The sequence below is a fragment of the Mustela nigripes genome, chromosome 6 (genome assembly GCF_022355385.1).
Source record: "Mustela nigripes isolate SB6536 chromosome 6, MUSNIG.SB6536, whole genome shotgun sequence".
Classification (NCBI taxonomy): Eukaryota; Metazoa; Chordata; class Mammalia; order Carnivora; family Mustelidae; genus Mustela; species Mustela nigripes.
In genome coordinates this window covers 141,846,946-141,866,599 of record NC_081562.1, presented here as the reverse complement: position 1 = coordinate 141,866,599, position 19,654 = coordinate 141,846,946, and the positions used below count along the sequence as shown (strand labels likewise).

At 36.4% G+C, this 19,654-nt stretch overlaps 1 protein-coding gene across 3 annotated transcripts in view; it reads left to right on the top strand.

Moving 5' to 3' along the window:
* The window catches only part of CUL2 (cullin 2), a 101,956-nt gene that overhangs the window by 21,691 nt on the left and 60,611 nt on the right, over positions 1–19,654 (top strand). For all 3 annotated transcript variants that reach the window (XM_059404394.1, XM_059404393.1, XM_059404395.1), the window contains exons 2-4: positions 2,320–2,460; positions 13,930–14,032; positions 17,451–17,545. In XM_059404394.1, the coding sequence (XP_059260377.1) occupies positions 2,342–2,460; positions 13,930–14,032; positions 17,451–17,545 (317 nt within the window). In that variant the 5' untranslated portion in view covers positions 2,320–2,341. The remainder of the gene's footprint in view (positions 1–2,319; positions 2,461–13,929; positions 14,033–17,450; positions 17,546–19,654) is intronic.

Below are 19,654 nucleotides of genomic sequence, written 5' to 3'. Positions count from 1 at the left end.
AGCTGAAGGCAGATGCCTAACCTACTGAGCCACCCACGTGCCCCCCCAGGGAAAGTTTTTTAACGGCAGGTATACTACACCAAGGCTGTGATATAAGTAAGTTAGGTGAATGGGTAGAAAGAGGGAGGAAGAAAAAGAAGAATTTTAGGTAAAGAAAACAAAGAGTAAAGGCTGGGTGTGTGAATCAGCCTGCCGAGTTCACTAACCTCAAAGCAGAGAGAAGTTACTGGTTTATGATGTCAAGGAAAGGAGTCCCATGAGAAGAGGAAGCTGAAAAGATGCTTATACTAATAAGGTCAAATCATAGAAGCTTAGTATGCCAGGTTGTCAGTGAGTTTAAACTTTGTGCTATCTATAGTGGAAAATACCAAATGGCTTTTAAGTATGAGTGACCGGTTAACTTTTTGGTTTAGGTAGGTTATTTTTGTCTTTGAGTGTCTGTTCTGAGATTATAACTTTGAAGGTCACGAATTTTATTTATTGACCGCTGTATCCTCAGAGGCTAGAATAGTGCCTTGCAAGTATTTAAGATTCACCAAAGATGCTAGTAAGGCACTATAGTTGCAGATAGCAATTAAGAGGAAGGGATCCAGCACAGGTGTAAATCCTTTTGAGGCCACCATTAAATAGTGCTGTGACCTTAAGCAGGTTCCTTAATCACCCTGTGACTCAGTTTTCTTACCTGGAAAATGGAGAGAATAGTTGGACCTACCTAATCAGATAGTTCTGAGAATTAAATGAGTTTGTATAAAGTACTTAGACTGATGCTTGGCTCATAGCACTACATAAATATTATAGGAATAGATAAATTTAAGAAGTAATTCAGGAACACAGTTGGATAGGATGTAGTAAATAAGGGTGTGAAGTGGTTAACATTGATTCTTTGTAGAGCTAGTGCTTTAGGTCCTCCCTGTTTCTCCCCTACACCTACTCACAACATACATGCACTCAAACTCACCCACTCACAGGTAACTGCTCATCCATTCTAGTTAGTACTGGAAGTTTAAATAAATCCTGGTGGTTAGTCTATGGTATGTTGAGGAAAGGGAGGAAAGGATGGCACATCCTCCTGGATTTTGTTTGGTTTCTCTCTGATTCCTTTTCTTTCTCTTTCTTGAAATCTCTTCCTTGGACTCCTTGAGTTCTTTACTTCTCAGAACAAAAATGTAAGCAGGGCTTCGAGCCACTTCCAGTTGGTGGGCTGGTGGTATGTAGCCACTTTCTTCCCCTTGTCTCCTTTTTCTCTTTATGCTTCTTCCCCTTCTGCCCATTGTTTACTTACTCCTTATTTTCCTACACAGTAGGAGACAAGAGAAAGGATTTCCTCCTTACTTGGCTTTGCCTACAAGGCTAGCTTGGTGTTCACAGTTCTGGTAATTATGGAAAGCTTTGGGGAGAATGTTAAAACACATGTCAGAAAAGTACTCCCTTCTTCAATTAAATTTAACTTTAAAAGAGTTCTCTTTTAATCTGTTTTTCTGATGTGATATTGCGAAGCATTTGGAATCTAGACTTAAGCCAAGTTTCTCTACCCTTTTGTTTCAGAAACTGGCTGACTTCTAGAATATAGCTTGTCTGCTAGGCAAAGAAATCTTTTAGCTCACTTCTGGGCTGGTCAAGGTCACCAGAATCAGAGGTTTCATGCTAGAGCCATGCTTTCATTAGGTGTGTGGGACTGGATACTCTGAGAATCTAAGGTGGAGCCTTAGCTCTCTGCTGCAACCCTGATGGTCTTTGAAATCTGTACATTTTTAAAATCTTTTTAGGTTCCTGTGGATTTTGTGTTCTATTCTGTGGTTCATTTGTTTTGATAGAAATGTAAATTTTCTCCCTAATCTTTTACTTAACTAAGGCTCTGGGAAGATAAACCCTTTTACTTTCTTATGTCTTTTCATATTCCCACCTATCTCATTCCCTAGTTTTAAGAGTACATACAAGGATTTGGAGCCAAAACCTTTTTATTGAGTGTCTCTTGCATATTTCTTATGATGGAAGTTGTGTTTTGGCTAATGGGGCCTCAGCTTTTTTCCCTCAACACACTGAGTCTTCTAAATCCTTGGAACAACACTCTTGATTTTAAATAACTTGTAGTAAAAACTTTCCATTTCCTAGAGTTTGTAATGAATGTAAATATTCTGTGTAGTTCCTTGTCTGGATAGTCATGAGAAGATAGTGGCCAGTGTCTATTGTGTTTTTACTGTGCGCCAGGTTCTGTTCTCACCCCTTTTGTCTATTGTGCTGGAGAATTTTGTGATGCTTTAAAAACAAGTAACTTGTTTGTAGAATTCTTGCTAACGTTACTGTTGTTTTAATTAACAGATTTCAACACTAAACTTGCACAATGTCTTTGAAACCAAGAGTAGTAGATTTTGATGAAACATGGAACAAACTTTTAACGACAATCAAAGCTGTTGTCATGTTGGAATACGTGGAAAGAGCAACATGGAACGATCGCTTCTCGTATCCTTTTAGTGGCACTGATAAATGTTCTTGTATTGATAGTGATATTGTATTAGTAACTCTGTCAGTGAACATTGGTAAATGCCCTAAAACTGATAAAAAGTTTTCACTTGTTGAAAAGTGAAAACAGGTTTATGCTTATGTAAATGGAAGAGAATGCCGTGTGACTGCTTTCACATATATTGTTTACATTTCCAAGTTCACCTATATGTGTCAGTCAACAATCTGAGAACCTTTCATTTGACCGTACTAATTGAGCACTTAATGTATATGTCAGGTACTACGTGAGGCTTTGGGAATACAGTGTATACAAAACTACTTTTCTTTCATTCTACTAAGGGAAACAGACAATAAACAGGTATTTTAAAAAAATCTAATGCCAGTGCTTCTACTAGCAGGTAGCGATGGACTCTCCAGGGAAAAATAAAGCAGGTAAGGGCATGGAGAATGGTTAGAGTATGTATGTATGCAACTCTCTTAGGTGGGATGGTCATGGAAGATTTTTCTGAGGAAGGTGGTGATATTTGAACAGAGACTGGACCAAAGCGAGGGAGCAAATCCTACAAATATCTGGGGGAAGAATGTTTCAGGTAGAGAGTGAGTGGCAAGTTTAATGACTTGACAGCTAGAAATGTGTTTTTTAGTTAAGTTTTCTATATTTGTGAATTAGCAGTTTTATATGAAAATACATTTGTGGTTTCTCTAGAACAATCTGAATCATGGTGTTCTGCATTCCCACATGACAGCAACCCTTTTAAAAATATATACATACTATATATATTAATTACATATAAAAAACACTGTAACCAGGGCATTATGGATATAAACTCTGGCACCAAGAAAAAGCCCCCCAATATTAAAATACTTCTGCTTCTTAGTATTTGGGAAGTTAAAGGGGATTTCTAGGAACCTCGGCCATAGGTACCTGGGGCAAATTCATGGATGGCAGTCTTACCAATTCTGCCATTGTATTCCAGGGACCAAGGCTGGGTGGGCATGGGGACAGTATAGGTACATTGGCACATGTTCACTGGCAGACTTCTGAACTGTCTCAGTCTGCCACAGGACACACCATACATGTCCTTTCTTAGGGTAAATAAAGGGGATAGGATTGAGGCCTGGTATCTCTGGGTCCAAATGGCAAGGTAGTGCCAGGGCCTTGCAGGAGGCCTTCAGTACTAGCTGGACACTGTAGGAACCAGAAATTCTTTCTCCAGAAAGGGAAGTTAAGATGTGAAGGTATTAACCAAAATGTGTGTGGAGATTCAGTTTTTTCCAACTCTGTGCTGCCCTCTAGCAGTCTTCTGGGATTAAGGGATGGCTACCCTCATCATGTGGGCATAAAAGCTTGGATTTTGGCATTGGTCACTTGTAAGTGACCCAACTTGTTCTTAATGCCTAATTCAGGCTTTTTTTTTTTTTTTAAGATTTTATTTATTTATTTGACAGAGAAATCACAAGTAGGCAAAGAGGCAGGCAGAGAGAGAAGGGGAAGGAGGCTCCCTGCTGAGCAGAGAGCCCCATGCAGGGCTCAATCCCAGGATGCTGGGATCATGACCTGAGCTGAAGGCGGAGGCTTTAACCCACTGAGCCACCCAGGCACCCTGCCTAATTCAGTTTTTAATATTAAGCTGACTGTTGATGTAAGAATGGTGAGGTTCTTTTAGACCAACAGCAAACCGTCTCATTCATTACATTTGCAGTCATTACTAAGAAACATATTAGGCTACCTATGTTCTAGCCACTAAAGATAAAATGATAGTAACGTTTCTGGAAGCCTTCATAGTTTGCAAGGGTGTTTTATATTTTTTTATATTGTGTAGTACCTCAAATAAGCCTATGAGATTGGTGGGGCAGATACAATTGTCTTTATTTAACAAAGGAGGAAATTGATACCCACACCATGCAGGTAGTAATTGAAGTAGCACAGACTTGAATATGAGATTTCTAACATCTAATTCCCAATACTTGCCAGTGTATCTAGAGGATAATTGATATAGATTCTGCCTTTGAAGAACTTATTATTGAGTTAGTCTAATTCTTTTTTATAGAGCATCATTGATTATTTTTGCAAAGGACTCTTTTTCTTTTTTGCATAGTAATCTCGATAAAATGGAAAATGTTAAGTTTACTTGTGTATTAATGAGGTTTCACTAAACAAGTACATAGGTAGTTTTAAGGCTATTTCAACTGAAATATGAACAGAGAAAGGAGTCGGTCGTAGAAATACCTTCCTTGGAAAGTGTTGCTTCAGTCACTGTTATTTCTAAGATGTTTATTGTTTGATTTGTCTGAGATGGTCCAGTATAATACCTGCTCACGTATTTTTTCTTCCCTTTAAAATAAAGAATATCTGCAAAAACAATAAAATTAAGAATGGAATTTCTTACTTTAAATTCTATTTTGGGTGAAAAATAAAGTACTGGTTACTAATTATTCTGAAGTAAAATTTTTTTCCATGTTAATTTGTCCAAGAATATGAGGTTGACTTCTGAGCCTTAGGTATCGTAGATAGAAATTTTAGAGGCTACAAAACTTTAATCTTTTTTTTTTTTTAAAGATTTTATTTGTTTATTTGACAGACAGAGATCACAAATAGGCAGAGAGGCAGGCAGAGAGAGAGGAGGAAGCAGGCCTCCGGCTGAGCAGAGAGCCCGATGCGGGGCTCGATCCCAGGACCTGGGATCATGACCTGAGACGAAGGCAGAGGCTTTAACCCCTGAGCCACTCAGGCGCCCCAAAACTTTAATCTTTTGAAAATGAAAAGAAGCCCCTCCCATTGTGTATCACCGTATGTGAGAGTCATTGATTTTTTTTTTTTAAAGATTTTATTTATTTATTTGACAGAAATCACAAGTAGGCAGAGAGGCAGGCAGAGAGAGGGGGAAGCAGGCTCCCTGCTGAGCAGAGAGCCCCTTGCCAGGCTGGATCCCAGGATTCTGAGATCATGACCTGGGCTGAAGGCAGAAACTTAAAGCACTGAGCCACCCAGGCACCCCAGTAATTGATCTTTTATAAAGCATTTTTTTTTTTGGGTGTGTGAAATGTAATGAATGTGGTTGACCCTTGAACATAGTTGTGAACTATGTGTATATAAAAAAGGTGTTTTGGGAGTGCCTGGGTGACTCGGGGTTAAGCCTCTGCCTTCGGCTCAGGTCATGATCTCAGGTTCCTGGGTTTTCTGCTTGGCGGGGAGCCTGCCCCCCTCCCCCGCGTGCCTCTCTGCCTACTTGTGAGCTCTCGCTCTGTCAAATAAATAAATAAAATCTTTTTTTAAAAAAGGTTTTGTTTGGAAAGATTTATTTTATCTATTTTAGACATTTTAGGGAGCGAGAACTGGGGTGGGGAGGGACAGAGGCAGAAGGAGAGTAGAGAATCTCAAGCAGATTGCCCACTGAACATGGATCCTGACATGGGGCGCTATATCAGGACCCATGAGATCATGAACAGAACCAAAATGAAGAGTCAGATGCACCCTTTTTTTCATAAATTCAGTACTGAAAATGTATTTTCTCTTTCTGATGACTTTAATAAGATTGTCTTTTCTCTAGCTTACTTTATTGTAAGAATACATTATCTAATATAATATACAGACATGTGTTAACTATTTATGTTTCAGGTAAGGTAAAGTCAACCCTAGGCTATTAGTAGTTCAGTTTTAGAATAGTCAAGTTATACGTGGATTTCCTTCTGCTGGGGGTTTGGCACCCCTCACTCCTTTGTTGTTCAAGGGTTAACTGGTACATATGTGGAAAAGTTGGTGAGATGTACATATGGGGTTAAACAGATAATTATTATTATTTTTTTTTTTAATTTTTAAATTTTTTTATAAACACATAATGTATTTTTATCCCCAGGGGTACAGGTCTGTGAATCGCCAGGTTTGTACACTTCACAGCACTCACCATAGCACATACCCTCCCCAATGTCTATAACCCCATCCCCCTCTCCCAACACCCCTCCTCCCAGCAACCCTCAGTTTGTTTTGTGAGATTAAGAGTCACATATGGTTTGTCTCCCTCCCAATCTCATCTTGTTTCATTTATTCTTTTCCTACCCCCCAAAACCCCCCATTGCATCTCCACTTCCTCATATCAGGGAGATCATATGATAATTGTCTTTCTCCAATTGACTTATTTCGCTAAGCATAATACCCTTTAGTTCCATCCACGTCGCAAATGGCAAGATTTCATTTCTTTTGATGGTTGCATAGTATTCCATTGTATATATATACCACATCTTCTTTATCCATTCATCTAAACAGATAATTATAAAGCAGACACCTGTATAATCAGCACAGGTTGAGAACCAGAACACTGCGAGGATCCACCAACTCTCCCCTCACTACATGTCCTTCTCAGTTCACAAGCCCACTCCTTATCTTGGGAAGGAGCTACTATTGTGACTTTTTTTTTTTTTAAGATTTTATTTATTTATTTGACAGAGATCACAAGTAGGGAGAGAGGCAGGCAGAGAGTGAGAGGGAAGCAGGCTCCCTGCTGCGCAGAGAGCCCGATGCGGGACTTGATCCCAGGACCCTGAGATTATGACCTGAGCCGAAGGCAGCGGCTTAACCCACTGAGCCACCAGGTGCCCCTACTATTGTGACTTTTGCATCTATTATTTCCTTGTATGTTTTTTTTTTCTTTAATAGTATAACTGCTTATGTATACGCAATTACTGGTTCTTTCTGTTTTTGGAACTTTATATCAATTGAATCATGCTGTGTATATATTTCTGTCGTAATTTTTTCTTTCAACATATATATGTGATTATAACTAGTGACTGTAAAATATGTATTACTAGTCCCATTTTATAGCTGAGGATGTCATGGCTTATTGATGGTATAAGATGACTTACCCTAGTAGGACTGAATGCTGAAGTAAAATGCTCAAGTCTGCTTATACTCTTGAAGTGGACATTAAGAAAGCTTGTTCTATCATTTGAAGTGTTTAACGTGTGTAAGTACAGAATTTATGGAACCCTGTCTGCAACATTTTTTACTAAATATAAACTCCGTAAGGGGCAAGACTTCTTACCCATTTTGTTCACTGCTGTATTCTAGCATCTAGCACATGTAGGTATTCAGTCAATACTTGGGGAGTGAATAGCTACTATCAACTAAATGTCATTAAGCATATTGTACAGATGGAATAAATAACATTAATATTTAGCTAGTTCTCTTGTGTTGATAAGCAGGTTTCTTAACACTGATCCTTCATAAATGTACTGCATCCAGGTACAATGCAGGGCATTCTGGTTGATAGGTAATGTAAATAAAAGACATCAGTTTTTTAATACATAAAAAATTACCACAAATTTTTGAGAGATATCCTTTTATTATCTCACAGTTCTATGGATCAGAGGTCCATGATATGACTGCATTCTCTCTTCAGGATCTCATAAAGCTGAAATTAAGGAGTTGGCTGGTTAACTCATCTAGAGCTCAGGGTCCTCTTCAAAGCCCGTTGCTGTTAATTGGGAAAATTTAATTCATTGCAGTTACAGGTCTTAGGTCTCCATTTTCTTGTCTCTCTCTTGGTGACTTGATACACCTCAGTTGTTGCATGTGACTCCCTTCCATCTTCAGTGCCAGCTGTGGCATGGCAAATCATCCTGTGTTATCTCAGACCTCCCCCTCTGCGATTAGCCACAGAGGGCTAGAAGCAGATGGGGATCTGCTTTAAGAGGCTCATTCGATTGAATTAGGCCCACCTGGAAAGTCCAGGCTACTTTCCCTCTTGCGGTCAGCTGATGAGTAATCATAATTCTGACTTTTTGCTCTGAGTTCCTTTTGTCACATAAAGTAGCAGTTGCAGGTATTAGGGTGGAAAATCTTAGCAGGCCATTTTTAGAATTCTGCCTAACACAGGTAATAATATTTCTAACAAAAGCTTTACAACAGCTTAGCATGGTTTGGGATTTGCCCTTTACTAAGGATTTCTATCAAGTGCCATGAGGTTTGGTGTAGATCTAGATTTACTGTTGTTTTTTTTTTTTCTGGGTTGGAGTTTTTTGGCTGTTTTGGTTTATTTTTATTCATGGTTTTCTGCTTTTTGGTGGCTGTTAGGATAATTCCCAAACCCTGCAGTATAATATAGATGCTCTCCTACTTAAGGGCAAGTTAGATTCTTAATAGTTTTATGCAAGTCCAAAGTGATTAAGTGAGGGGAAATCTAAAATGCCTTCATGAATGTAAAACCAGGTTTTAAAACCAGTTGTACCATTGTCCTCACTTCTAATATATATTCTGTTAGGCATCTTTTCAAACATAGACCAGTTTTGACTACATTGAAAAATATTGAAGTAAGTCATCTCCATCCCTGACGATCCTCACAGATGTTAGTAGAACTTATTAACCTTGGCGCCTGCATTAGTAGTCCATCATTTTTTCTTTGATTGTATAGATTGAGAAAGGCTTTATCTGTAGTTTTCTCTGCTTGAAGCATCAGTAACATTTTCACTCTGCTCCAAATTAAATCAGACAAATATTTGATTATTGTAATTCTGTAGCTATACACTTTAAAGTTTTTCCATTTAACCAATAATTTGTACCCTTGCTTACTAGTTGATGATTTCATAGATTCTGCATCTTTTACATGTTGCATGTTTATTCTTTTTCTTCAGAAATGTCAATAAGGATCTGTATTTTTTTATTGTCGATACTTTTTTGGACATTGTACCATTTTCAATTTTAAGATAAGCTTTCCTTTTCTTTTTTTGTTTTTAAACTTACCAGCACTGTTTAAAATTTGTTTCCTCTTAGATGTAATATACATAACTTAAAAGCACATCCATATAAATCTCCTGCAAGCTATACCTTCATAATAAGAACCCATAAACATACAATGTATACTTCTTTTCCCATGGCTTGGTTTTCTGCCCCTGTCCCCCCCCCCCAACTTTTTTTTCCTTTTTGCTTGTAAAGATTTTATTTTTAGGAAATTTCTACACCCAACATTGGGCTTGAACGCACAACCCTGAGATCAGGAGTCTCATATTCCACTGACTGAGCCAGCCAGGTCCCCCTCTTTTTCTTGTTTCTAATGAGAGGCATCTGCAGTGACCCTCAGCAGGACCAGTACACACAGGATGAAGGCCTCGGGTAGTGGAGGGGAAGATGAGAGCCCAGACAGAAAAAGACTAGACAGGAAGAGTTGAGGGACAGCAGAGACAGAAGAAAAGAAGGTGGATTTTGCAGCCTGGTGTCAAGACACCCAAAATAATAATACTACGTTACTTCTCATTTCTGAAGGGGGAGATTTCTTAGAAAATGGTTGATGGTGTGTGTCCCGCTGCTGTGAATAATCTTTACATCCCCATTGTAGAACTCATTGTTTTAGAACCACTATACAATAAAATTGATAGTGTTAATATTCAAAATTAAACCCAAGCATAGGTAACACCTTTATTTGTTTATTTTTAAAAAAGATTTTGACAGAAGGAGATCACAAGTAGGCAGAGAAGCAGGCAGGGAGTGAGAAGGAAGCAGGCTCCGGGCTGTTGCAGAGAGCCTGATGTGGGGCTCCATCCCAGGACCCTGGGATCGTGACCCGAGCCAAAGGCAGAGACCTCAACCCACTGAGCCACCCAGGCACCCCTAGGTAACACCTTTAATAGAGAAAATAAAGTAAATGATTTTTCTTCTGGCCAACACTGTCTTTTGGTTGTAACAAAGTAGAAAACTTTTGCTCTGGAACAGTTTTGTTTTTTGGCTGTGAGAGTTTTTATAAGTGGAAAGTTCATAATAGAGGAATTTTTATATCCTGGCTCCCTAAAGAGTAACATAAGGAAAAGAGGACTTTGGAAAAGAGAGCGTTTAAATCTAAAACTGGCCTTCTCCAGTTATTTCCCATTTTTTGTTTTTTAAAGTGCCTTCTCTAAAACCAAATCATAATTGGATCGTAGAGGGTTGGGTGCTCTTCTCAAGGCTTAAGTATTTCCAAGGTGGTTAGATATTTGAATAGATTAGAGAAAAATAGCACATTTAGGAATATGTTTTAGATAGTTAAGTGACATTATACAGTGGTTAACTGAGACCCCAAACTATGGTGAATTAAAAAATTGAAAGATTTATTAAGGCACACTCTATTAAAAAAGACACAAGTACATCCTCATTGAGGATGTCAAACAGTATATAAATCCTGTATATGGATTGAAATGGGGAAGTCTCCTTGTATTCCCTGCCCTGCACAGATCCATTTTCCCTAGGTGGAAGGAAGGTAAGTCCTGTAGCCTGAGTCCTTTTAGCCAATTTTGTTTACATGTGCATGCAGTAGATATTTTGAGATACTAGGTTTGGTGATAAAGAACTTTTGGGCACATAATTTAGCATATCATACTGAAATTATGGTACTGAATCATGTTATTTTTCAAAATCAAGTTGTGTATTTTAGAAAAGTGTATTATGGCTTTAGGGGAAAAAAAAAGGTAGAGCAAATATGATAGATGAAAACTTGAAGTAGGTATTCAGAACTTAAATATCTTTTTTTTTTTTTTAAAGATTTTATTTATTCATTTGACAGAGAGAGACCACAAGTAGGCAGAGAGGTAGTCAGTGAGAGAGAGGGAAGCAGGCTCCCCGCTGAGCAGAGAGCCCGATGCGGGGCTCGATCCCAGAACCGCAGGATCATGACCTGAGCCAAAGGCAGAGGCTTTAACCCACTGAGCCACCCAGGCGCCCAGAACTTAAATATCTTAAGTGCATCACACCTTTGCCAAAGGAATTGATCTAGATCCTGTCTAAGTTTAGTCTTTATTGAAAAAAAAAATACATTTAAGTGTAGTATACACACTGACACAGTAACATATAGGTGGATTTTCATAACATGAACATACCCATGTACCCAATAAATAGCACTCTTAGCATCCCAGAAGTACTCCACATTCCCCCTCAGTCACTAGGGGTAACTACTCTCTTCTAATATGTTTAATTCTGACAGCACTTTTATATCTATTTTCACTAAGGTAAGATTATGATGAGTAATTGACATTGAGTATAAATGTATGATAAAACTCTTATGTGGTGCATTAGGCCTTTTTCCCCCCCCTGAGGACTTTATAGCTAAAAGCTCCAAGCTGGATCCAGGAGCTCATTTAGTACATTATTTTGGAGCACCTTTCTTTATTCATACCTTGCTCCTTCTCCTCTCCCCAAACTATTGTCAGTTCTCTACAGAATTTCTGTCCGGATAAATTTCTAAATTTTTTCTTAGATGTATGTTAAAAAATTCTATTTTCCTTGTAATATAGGTTAATGTTTTTATGTTATTATTAGTAAATAGTTCTTATGTACTATTTTACTTAATCTGTTTTATAGAGGTTCATGATATCTTGACTGATTTAAAGTAATCGTAATAGTGTGTTTCTTTACTATATATTTTTTTCTACAAAAATACCTGGCACAGGAGCACGTGGGTGGCTTAGTTGGTTAAGCATCTGCCTTCAGCTCAGGTCATGGTGTCATGGCCCTGGGGTTGAGCCCCAAGTCAGGCTCCCTGTTGAACTGGGAGTCTGTTTCTCCCTTCCTTCTGTCCCCCACTTCATACTCTCTGTCTCTGTCTCTCAAATAAATAAATAAATTTTCAAAAAACAAAAAACCTGGCACAGCAACATTATACTTTATGGATATTTTTGCTTCTTTGTGTTTTTTAACTGTAAAAAGTTTTTTTGTTTATATTTAGCAGTAGTATATTGAAGAATGTATACATATATACATTAAGATTTTATTACTTACTAATTATGTATAATGAAAACAAATAAAAGGATTTAGAAGGAACCTGGAAAAGTCTGGCCAAAATCTACCCATCCATGACCTCATAATGGAGAGGGCTGCTTGTTCTTTCTGGAGTAAATTCTAGGTAAATACTAGGTAAATAGAGCACATGATGTTGATTCCCTACCTCATCACCAAGTGTTTAATAAGTGCCTCTTATGTGTTAGGAATTGTGCCTTGGATCTATGAATCTAAAGATGATTTAAGAACAGGCTAGTGTTCTTATTATTAATACCTTTGTTATTAATAATTTCTATTGTATAAAAGAACTATAGAAAAAGAATATATAAAATGTTATGGAGATACAGAAGAGGAACAGTCTTCATCCTACCTCTATATCTTTTTATAATGAAAGTTTGGTTCTTAAAATTTTTTATTTACTATTTTCTTTTAAGATTTTTACTTACTTACTTGACAGACAGAGATCACAAGTAGGCAGAGAGGCAGGCAGAGGGAGAGGAGGAAGCAGGCTCCCCGCTGAGCAGAGAGACGGACGTGGGGCTCGATCCCAAGACTCTGGGATCATGACCTGAGCTGAAGGCAGAGACTTTAACCCACTGAGCCACTCAGGCACCCCACTATTATTATTTTTAGTAATCTCTACACCCAAGGTGGGGTTTGAACTCACAACTCTGAGATCGAGAGTCATATGCTCTTCCAACTGAGCCAGCCTGGCGCCCCCGCATCTCCATATTTTTAAGCAAAATTTTTATTTTGAAATACATCCCAATTCTTATATTAAGTATGCTGAATATATTTATAATATAAATAAAAATATATTAGGTATATTAAATACTTGACTCCATCCCAAATAATCAACCTTATTTTCAGTTTTTATCTGCATCTCTAATTAAGCTGTTCTCATATTGCTTCATGTATGCTTCATCTTCAACATCTGGTCAGTGATGCACAGTTTATGCACTTTAACATTCATGAACTTAATTTGGGTCTTAAAGGATTCTGTAGAGATATCAAAAGAGGATTTATTATCTTTAACTTAGAGATGAGGAAATGGCAACGCAGAAGGGTTCAGAGGCTTGGTCAAGATCACTGGCTAGTAAAACTCAAGTCTCAATCAGATCCCATTTCCTTTGACGTCTGTTTAAGGACTGTCTGCTACAGCACATCTCCCACTTGTGATACTTAGCAAGGTGGTACCCAAAAACTTAATTGATTAATTGATATTTCTATTCATAGAATAATTCTTCTTACGGAGTAAATACCAAAGGATAGTGTGTGGGTTATAGGATGTTCTGATGAGTGCTGTGGTGTGGGAAACTGTGTCAAATAAGTAATTTCTGTAATTGTTTTGTTTCTCACAATTGCATAGACATACCTGCTTGTGATATCCCAGAGCCCTTTGTTGATATTATGCTTATGTCCATTCTTACATAAGCCTTATTTTGTAGGTTTCTGGGTAATTTGATTTTACAGAATGCTGCCCTGAATTTTAAGCTCTTTGAGAAGAACCATTTTCTTACAATGCTGCCTAATTCTCAAGTAATATTTGCTGAATGAGTATGTGAATAACACAGGGCTTTTTAAAGTAAGCTTGGCTATATATATTTTACTTTTTCTATATCTGTATAATCTTAAATTGCCTGAAAAACCTTAAATTGCAAACTTGAGTTAAATCTCTTGTTTTAAAGTAGTATCTCCAATATAGAATATGAAAACCTTAACAATTTAACTAGAGATATCTATGCTTTATGTGTGGCCTATCCTGAACCCCTTGGAGAAAGACTTTATACAGAAACTAAGATTTTTTTGGAAAATCACGTACGGCATTTGCACAAGGTAAGAAGTAGTACATACATGACATAAATGTGTTTGTAGCTGGGTAGTTACTATTAGGCTAGTTTACTGTTTTCCAGTGCATAACTTATATCAGGTTAAGGTTATTTGCTTTGTTTCCTAAATAGAATTTTTTTTGATTATATAGATTTAAGGTTTGTGAGTTAAGCATTATATTAGATTCTTCAAGGGAAATCAGTTTAGTTATTCAGGATCATATAACTAGTAACTGAAATAGTGGAGTTTCAAATCAAGGTTTTTTCAACTTTAAAATTTGCTTATATGTCCTCTGGATGGTGTTTATTAGAACCGTTTTCTCTTACTCTTGCTTCCCACCTCTTGGTAAATCTCTGTCTTTATTATTTTCAGCCATTTAGCTGCCTCTATATATCCTACATAAAGTCTTACAAAAACCTAAAATGAAAAAGGGAAATGGTAAATTAAAAAGCATGATAGAGAAGAATGAATGAAACAAGATGGGATTGGGAGTGAGACAAACCATAAGTGACTCTTAATCTCACAAAACAAACTGAGGGTTGCTGGGAGGAGGGGTGTCGGAAGAGGGGGGTGGGGTTATGGACATTGGGGAGGGTATGTGCTGTGGTGAGTGCTGTGAAGTGTGTAAACCTGGCGATTCACAGACCTGTACCCCTGGGGATAAAAATACATTATATGTTTATAAAAAATTTTAAAAAATGAAAAAAAGAAATAAAAAGCATGATAGAAACTGTTCCTGTGACCCCTTATTTTAGTTAGTATGCCATATGTACAAGGGCAACATCATGGGCTTGATCTGTGTATGAACAAAGAATTTGTGGCATTTGGCTATAGACAGTATTTCTTATTTTGGACTACTGGTCTGATCAGGAAGAGATCACTTATTGTCTGGGTTAGAAACGACTCTAACCTTCATTAGCTGTGTGACCATGGGCAACTCAATCTTCCTATGGATTGAAATTTAAGTTTCTTTATCTTTAAAATGGAAACACACTAGAGGATATTATGCTAAGCAAAATAAGTCAGAAAGATAGTTATCATATGGCTTCACTCACATGTGGAATTTATGAAACAAAATAGAGGATCATAGGGGAAGGGAGGGAAAAATAAGATGAAATTAGAGAGGTAGGTAAACAATAAGAGGCTGTTCTAACTCTAGGAAACAGGGTCGTTGGGGGGAAGGGTGAGGGAATGGGGTAACTGGGTGATCATTAAGAAGGGTACTTCATGTAATGTGCACTGGGTATTGTATGCAACTGATAAATCCCTGAACTTTACCTCTAAAACTAATAATGTTAATTAATTGAATTTAAATAAAATAAAAATTAAATGGAGATACATTAACACTGTATAATATTGTGTCTAACCTTGAATTTGGCTAGGTGCAGATAAATTTTAAAGTAGTGATAACCCCAGAGCACAATTGATCATGTGATGTTTCCCTTTTAAAACTTTAGAAGGAAATGCTCTACTTTTTATTATACATGGCGGATACATTTTAGTGTTCTAATATGTGCTATAATTTATCAGCTCATGAAAGCACTTTTGATAATAGATACTTGAAATTGTTCTTACAATGTTTCATAATTTAAAGTTCTGTTATGATAATCTAGTGAACTTTGGCTATCCCATAATTGTTACCTGTGTAAGGTACTTACAAATTATTCAAGTTTTATATTTTAGCATGGGTTGTGTTTTTTTAAAAAATGTTTTATTTTGAAATACTTTCAGACTTACAGGAAAGTTGTAAAAGTAATACAAATTTCCTATATCCTTTTTACCAGCTTTTTAAGGTTAACATCTCATATAACAGTGGTACAGTTATTAACAGTAGGAAATTAACATTGGTGTAATTATATTTTAAAGTAATGTGAAGTAGTTTTATGAAAGTTTAGAATACTTACATAATTGTATACCATATGTTTTCTCAGATCCTGTGACAAAAAAGAAGTTGGCTAATAGTTGATGACAAAGTAAACTATTAACATAGCCAACAGATTTGAAGCAGTTTCACCTGTGAGAAGAAAATTTTGTTTGATTGGGGGAGGGAACTTTTTAAATTACTAACGTATTGCATTGCCGTTTTCAGAATTAACTACTGTGAATATTTTTGAATATCTATACTTAAATACATCTGTTTTGGCATATGTTGATAATATATATAATTTGATATTTGTCCTTTGCCTATTTTTGCTTTGTGTAGACTTCCATTTTTATTAGAAAATGGAATCATATTATACACTTTATAATCTTTTTGATTTTAATATTATTATAATACTCTTTGTCATTAAATGGACTTTTATAATTCTGGCAATGATTGTAAAATTTTTCATTGTATAGAGATAATACAATTTGTTTAAATATTCTCATATGCTGGGCATGTGGATTATTTGCAATATATATAATTTGTTTTTATAAGCAGTACTTCTGTGAATATCTTGGTAGCTAAATTATTTTTGTGTAGCCGAGTTTTTTATAGGATAAATTCGTGGACATAGAATTATTAAGTCATAGGTCATGAACATTTTTTTATTGTTTTGACAAACAGTAACAAATTGTTCTCATATTTATTCACCCAGCAGCAGCAGTTTCTAAGTGTGCTTTTCCCCCCAGTGTTATTAATAATAGTTGCTATTTTTAATTAATTTATTAAAATGACAGGCAAAAAAATACTCTTTATAAGTTATTTCTTTCTCCTGAGCCTTAATTATTAAAATTCCACATTTAAAAGCATTGCATTTCAGCAGAGAATTAATTAGATGGAAATTAAGGTCATGGGTTGCTTAAAGTCCTAGGTACAGTTTATGAAAGAACTGAGATAAAAGAACCTGGTATCTTTTGAATGTCAGTCCAGTGTATTTTTACTGAGAATAGATTTCCTTCAAAAATAACTTTTAAAAAATTAGATCTCAGGTTTAAGTTTGATATTTTTATTTTTCAAAAAGTAATAGATTTCTGTTAAGTAAATATAAAACAACTTATTTGGGGAATATAGAAAAGGTGTAAATTTTCATAAATAGCCTTATTAACATAAGTGAGTAATTCAGAGTGATGATATATTTATATAACTAGCAGGATGACCAAAAGTGAGGGATTTGAGGAGGCACACAGATACATGGCAGTAGAATTATATCCTCTTTTAAATTGATCTTAGTATAATATTGTAGCCTAAAGATACCTCACACTATTACATTTTATCTTTTTAGAGAATGGAACTGTTAACTCTCTAGTATGGATGCTTTATTTTCATATCTAAGACACATTTTTTCCTGGTCATTTAAGTTTTACTAAAAGTAGTTAAATTAGAATGTAACTGTAAATATAATATAGAATACTTTTAAAAATAATTTTTGATAAATTTCATAGCTTACAAATGAAAATGATTAGCGCTTTCCAAGTAAAAATGTATTTCTTCTTTATATAGAGAGTTCTGGAGTCTGAAGAGCAAGTACTTGTTATGTATCATAGGTATTGGGAGGAATATAGCAAAGGTGCAGACTATATGGACTGCTTGTATAGGTAAGTACACCTTTAAACTCTTGACAACCCAAGCAGTGTTGCGGGTATTCAGTAATTGAAGGACTTTTGGCTTTTTGTTTTTAAATTTTTAAATAAATGAACAAAACTAAAGCATTCTCTGCTCAATGGGCTTTGTCTGCTATGGAGAAAGGTCTGTAGTCTGGGTCATGTGGGTCTTTGGAAGCCAGGCAGGGTATGGAAAGTTACTCTCTGAAAACTAAAACTATATTTAATTTCATAGTTCTATTTTTCTTTTTTTTATATTGTCTGGGACTCTTTTTCTCTCTATATATAGTACATGTTAAATCTTGACAGAGTTCCAAAGTGCAACTTCAGCTTGGATGAAACTTGGTGAAATAAATCCAAGCCCATGTTCCTCTCCAGTATGTTCTTATTTGACTGTAAGATCCAGTATTTTATGTTTCATGGAAAGACTGGTAGTTAAAGCATTCAGCCGTTGTTCTCTTGAAGTTCTACCTTATCCTTTAGGCATTGTATTAAATTACCTACAGTGTCCTAATGCCTTCTCTCACATTTTCCTGTCTCTCCTTGTACTCCTGTATCTGTCTGGATTGCTTGTCTGAATTGCTTGTCTTCCTTTCTCTAAGTGACTAATTCTGATGTGTTTTTCTGCCATTCCTGTCTCTGAACTTCCCTCTTCCTTGTTCTACCCAGTCTTCTACTTAGATCTTTTGTGTTAACTGTTGCTCTGGCATATTTCTGTGGTGCTCTGTGCTAATCCTCTCTAACCCGTTCACAGAGACAATGGAAATAATTTCCTGGGTACATAAGGAAGAAACCTGTTTATTGAAGAAAAGTGGATAAATAAGGAATAGTATTGTTAAGTCACCTGGGCTTTTTACCTTTGGAATGAGAGTGACTACTCTTGAAATGGTTGTGGCTTATGATGAAGGCGATAATTTTGGCCTATGCATTGTGGCCTGGGCAGAGATGGACCCCTGCCTCAGTTTCTCACTGGGGAGAAACTCCTCAGTTCTCCCCAGTGAGAAACTCAGGAATGAAGCTGGCTGGCAGAGCATTTTCTGTATAGTTACTCCATGCATTGCTGGAGTACCACACTGAGGCTAGGGCTTGGTTCTCTTGGCGTGAAATGGAAGGAAGAGAGGTAAATGTTTGTCCTTTTTCAGTGGTTCCTGTTCCTGTAGGTTTTTATAACAACACCGAAGTTTACTTAAAGTTGCCTCTGTTGAAAACTGGAGTTTATTTCAACCGCCATTAGCTTTTTTTTTCTTCTTAGAAGAGCCAAATGTAATAAAATCAGAAGCTAGAAGTTTCTGACAAGCACAAGGTTTACTGTGGCTTTGGCTTTTATAAAACAGTGTTTACCATACATTAAACATATTGACATTTCATGGTTTTTTTTTTCCCCCCTTTTCATCCATCAAAGTAAGATAGTCATAAATAGAACTTTTAGGACTACCCTAGATAAATTGTGGAGGAGAATTAGAGGAATCTTAAGGATAAGAGTGAGAACACATGCATGCCTTTGGCATTGCTGAGAAGCTTGGGCCACTGATATATAGATGTCTAAGAGAGTAGTTAGACTGTATGCCAGTGCAGTATGCTATGTGCGGTGTGTTCCCTCTTGAGCTGAGACATTTTCATAAAGATTTAAATTATTTTTCTTGTTTCATTTTGTTTCCTAGGTTCTCCTTGCATCTGTCTGTATCTCTTATTTGCCAAAATCAATAACTTGGTACTATTTAAATCAATACTAATATTAATAATAAATTGGTACTGTTACTGAGCTTTTATTAAATACATATGATATATACACAAATGTATGTATGTATATAAACCATATGAGGTAGTTGGTGTCACCAGATTTGCAGCGGAGCAAACTAGGCTCAAAGAGGTTAAATGACTTTGCTCAGCGTTACTCAGCTACCAAAAAAAAAAAAAAAAAAAAAAATCACAATTTAAACCCAGATCAGTCCAATTAAGCCTATTTAACTTCTTCATTTTACTTTAGTCTCATTCTAAATACACTCTTTCAGTCATTTAGGTAGATTCTGTTCTCATAACTTAGCTTAAACTATGCATTCTTTCTAGAATGATTTCAATTTCTCCTGGTTTTAGCTATGACCT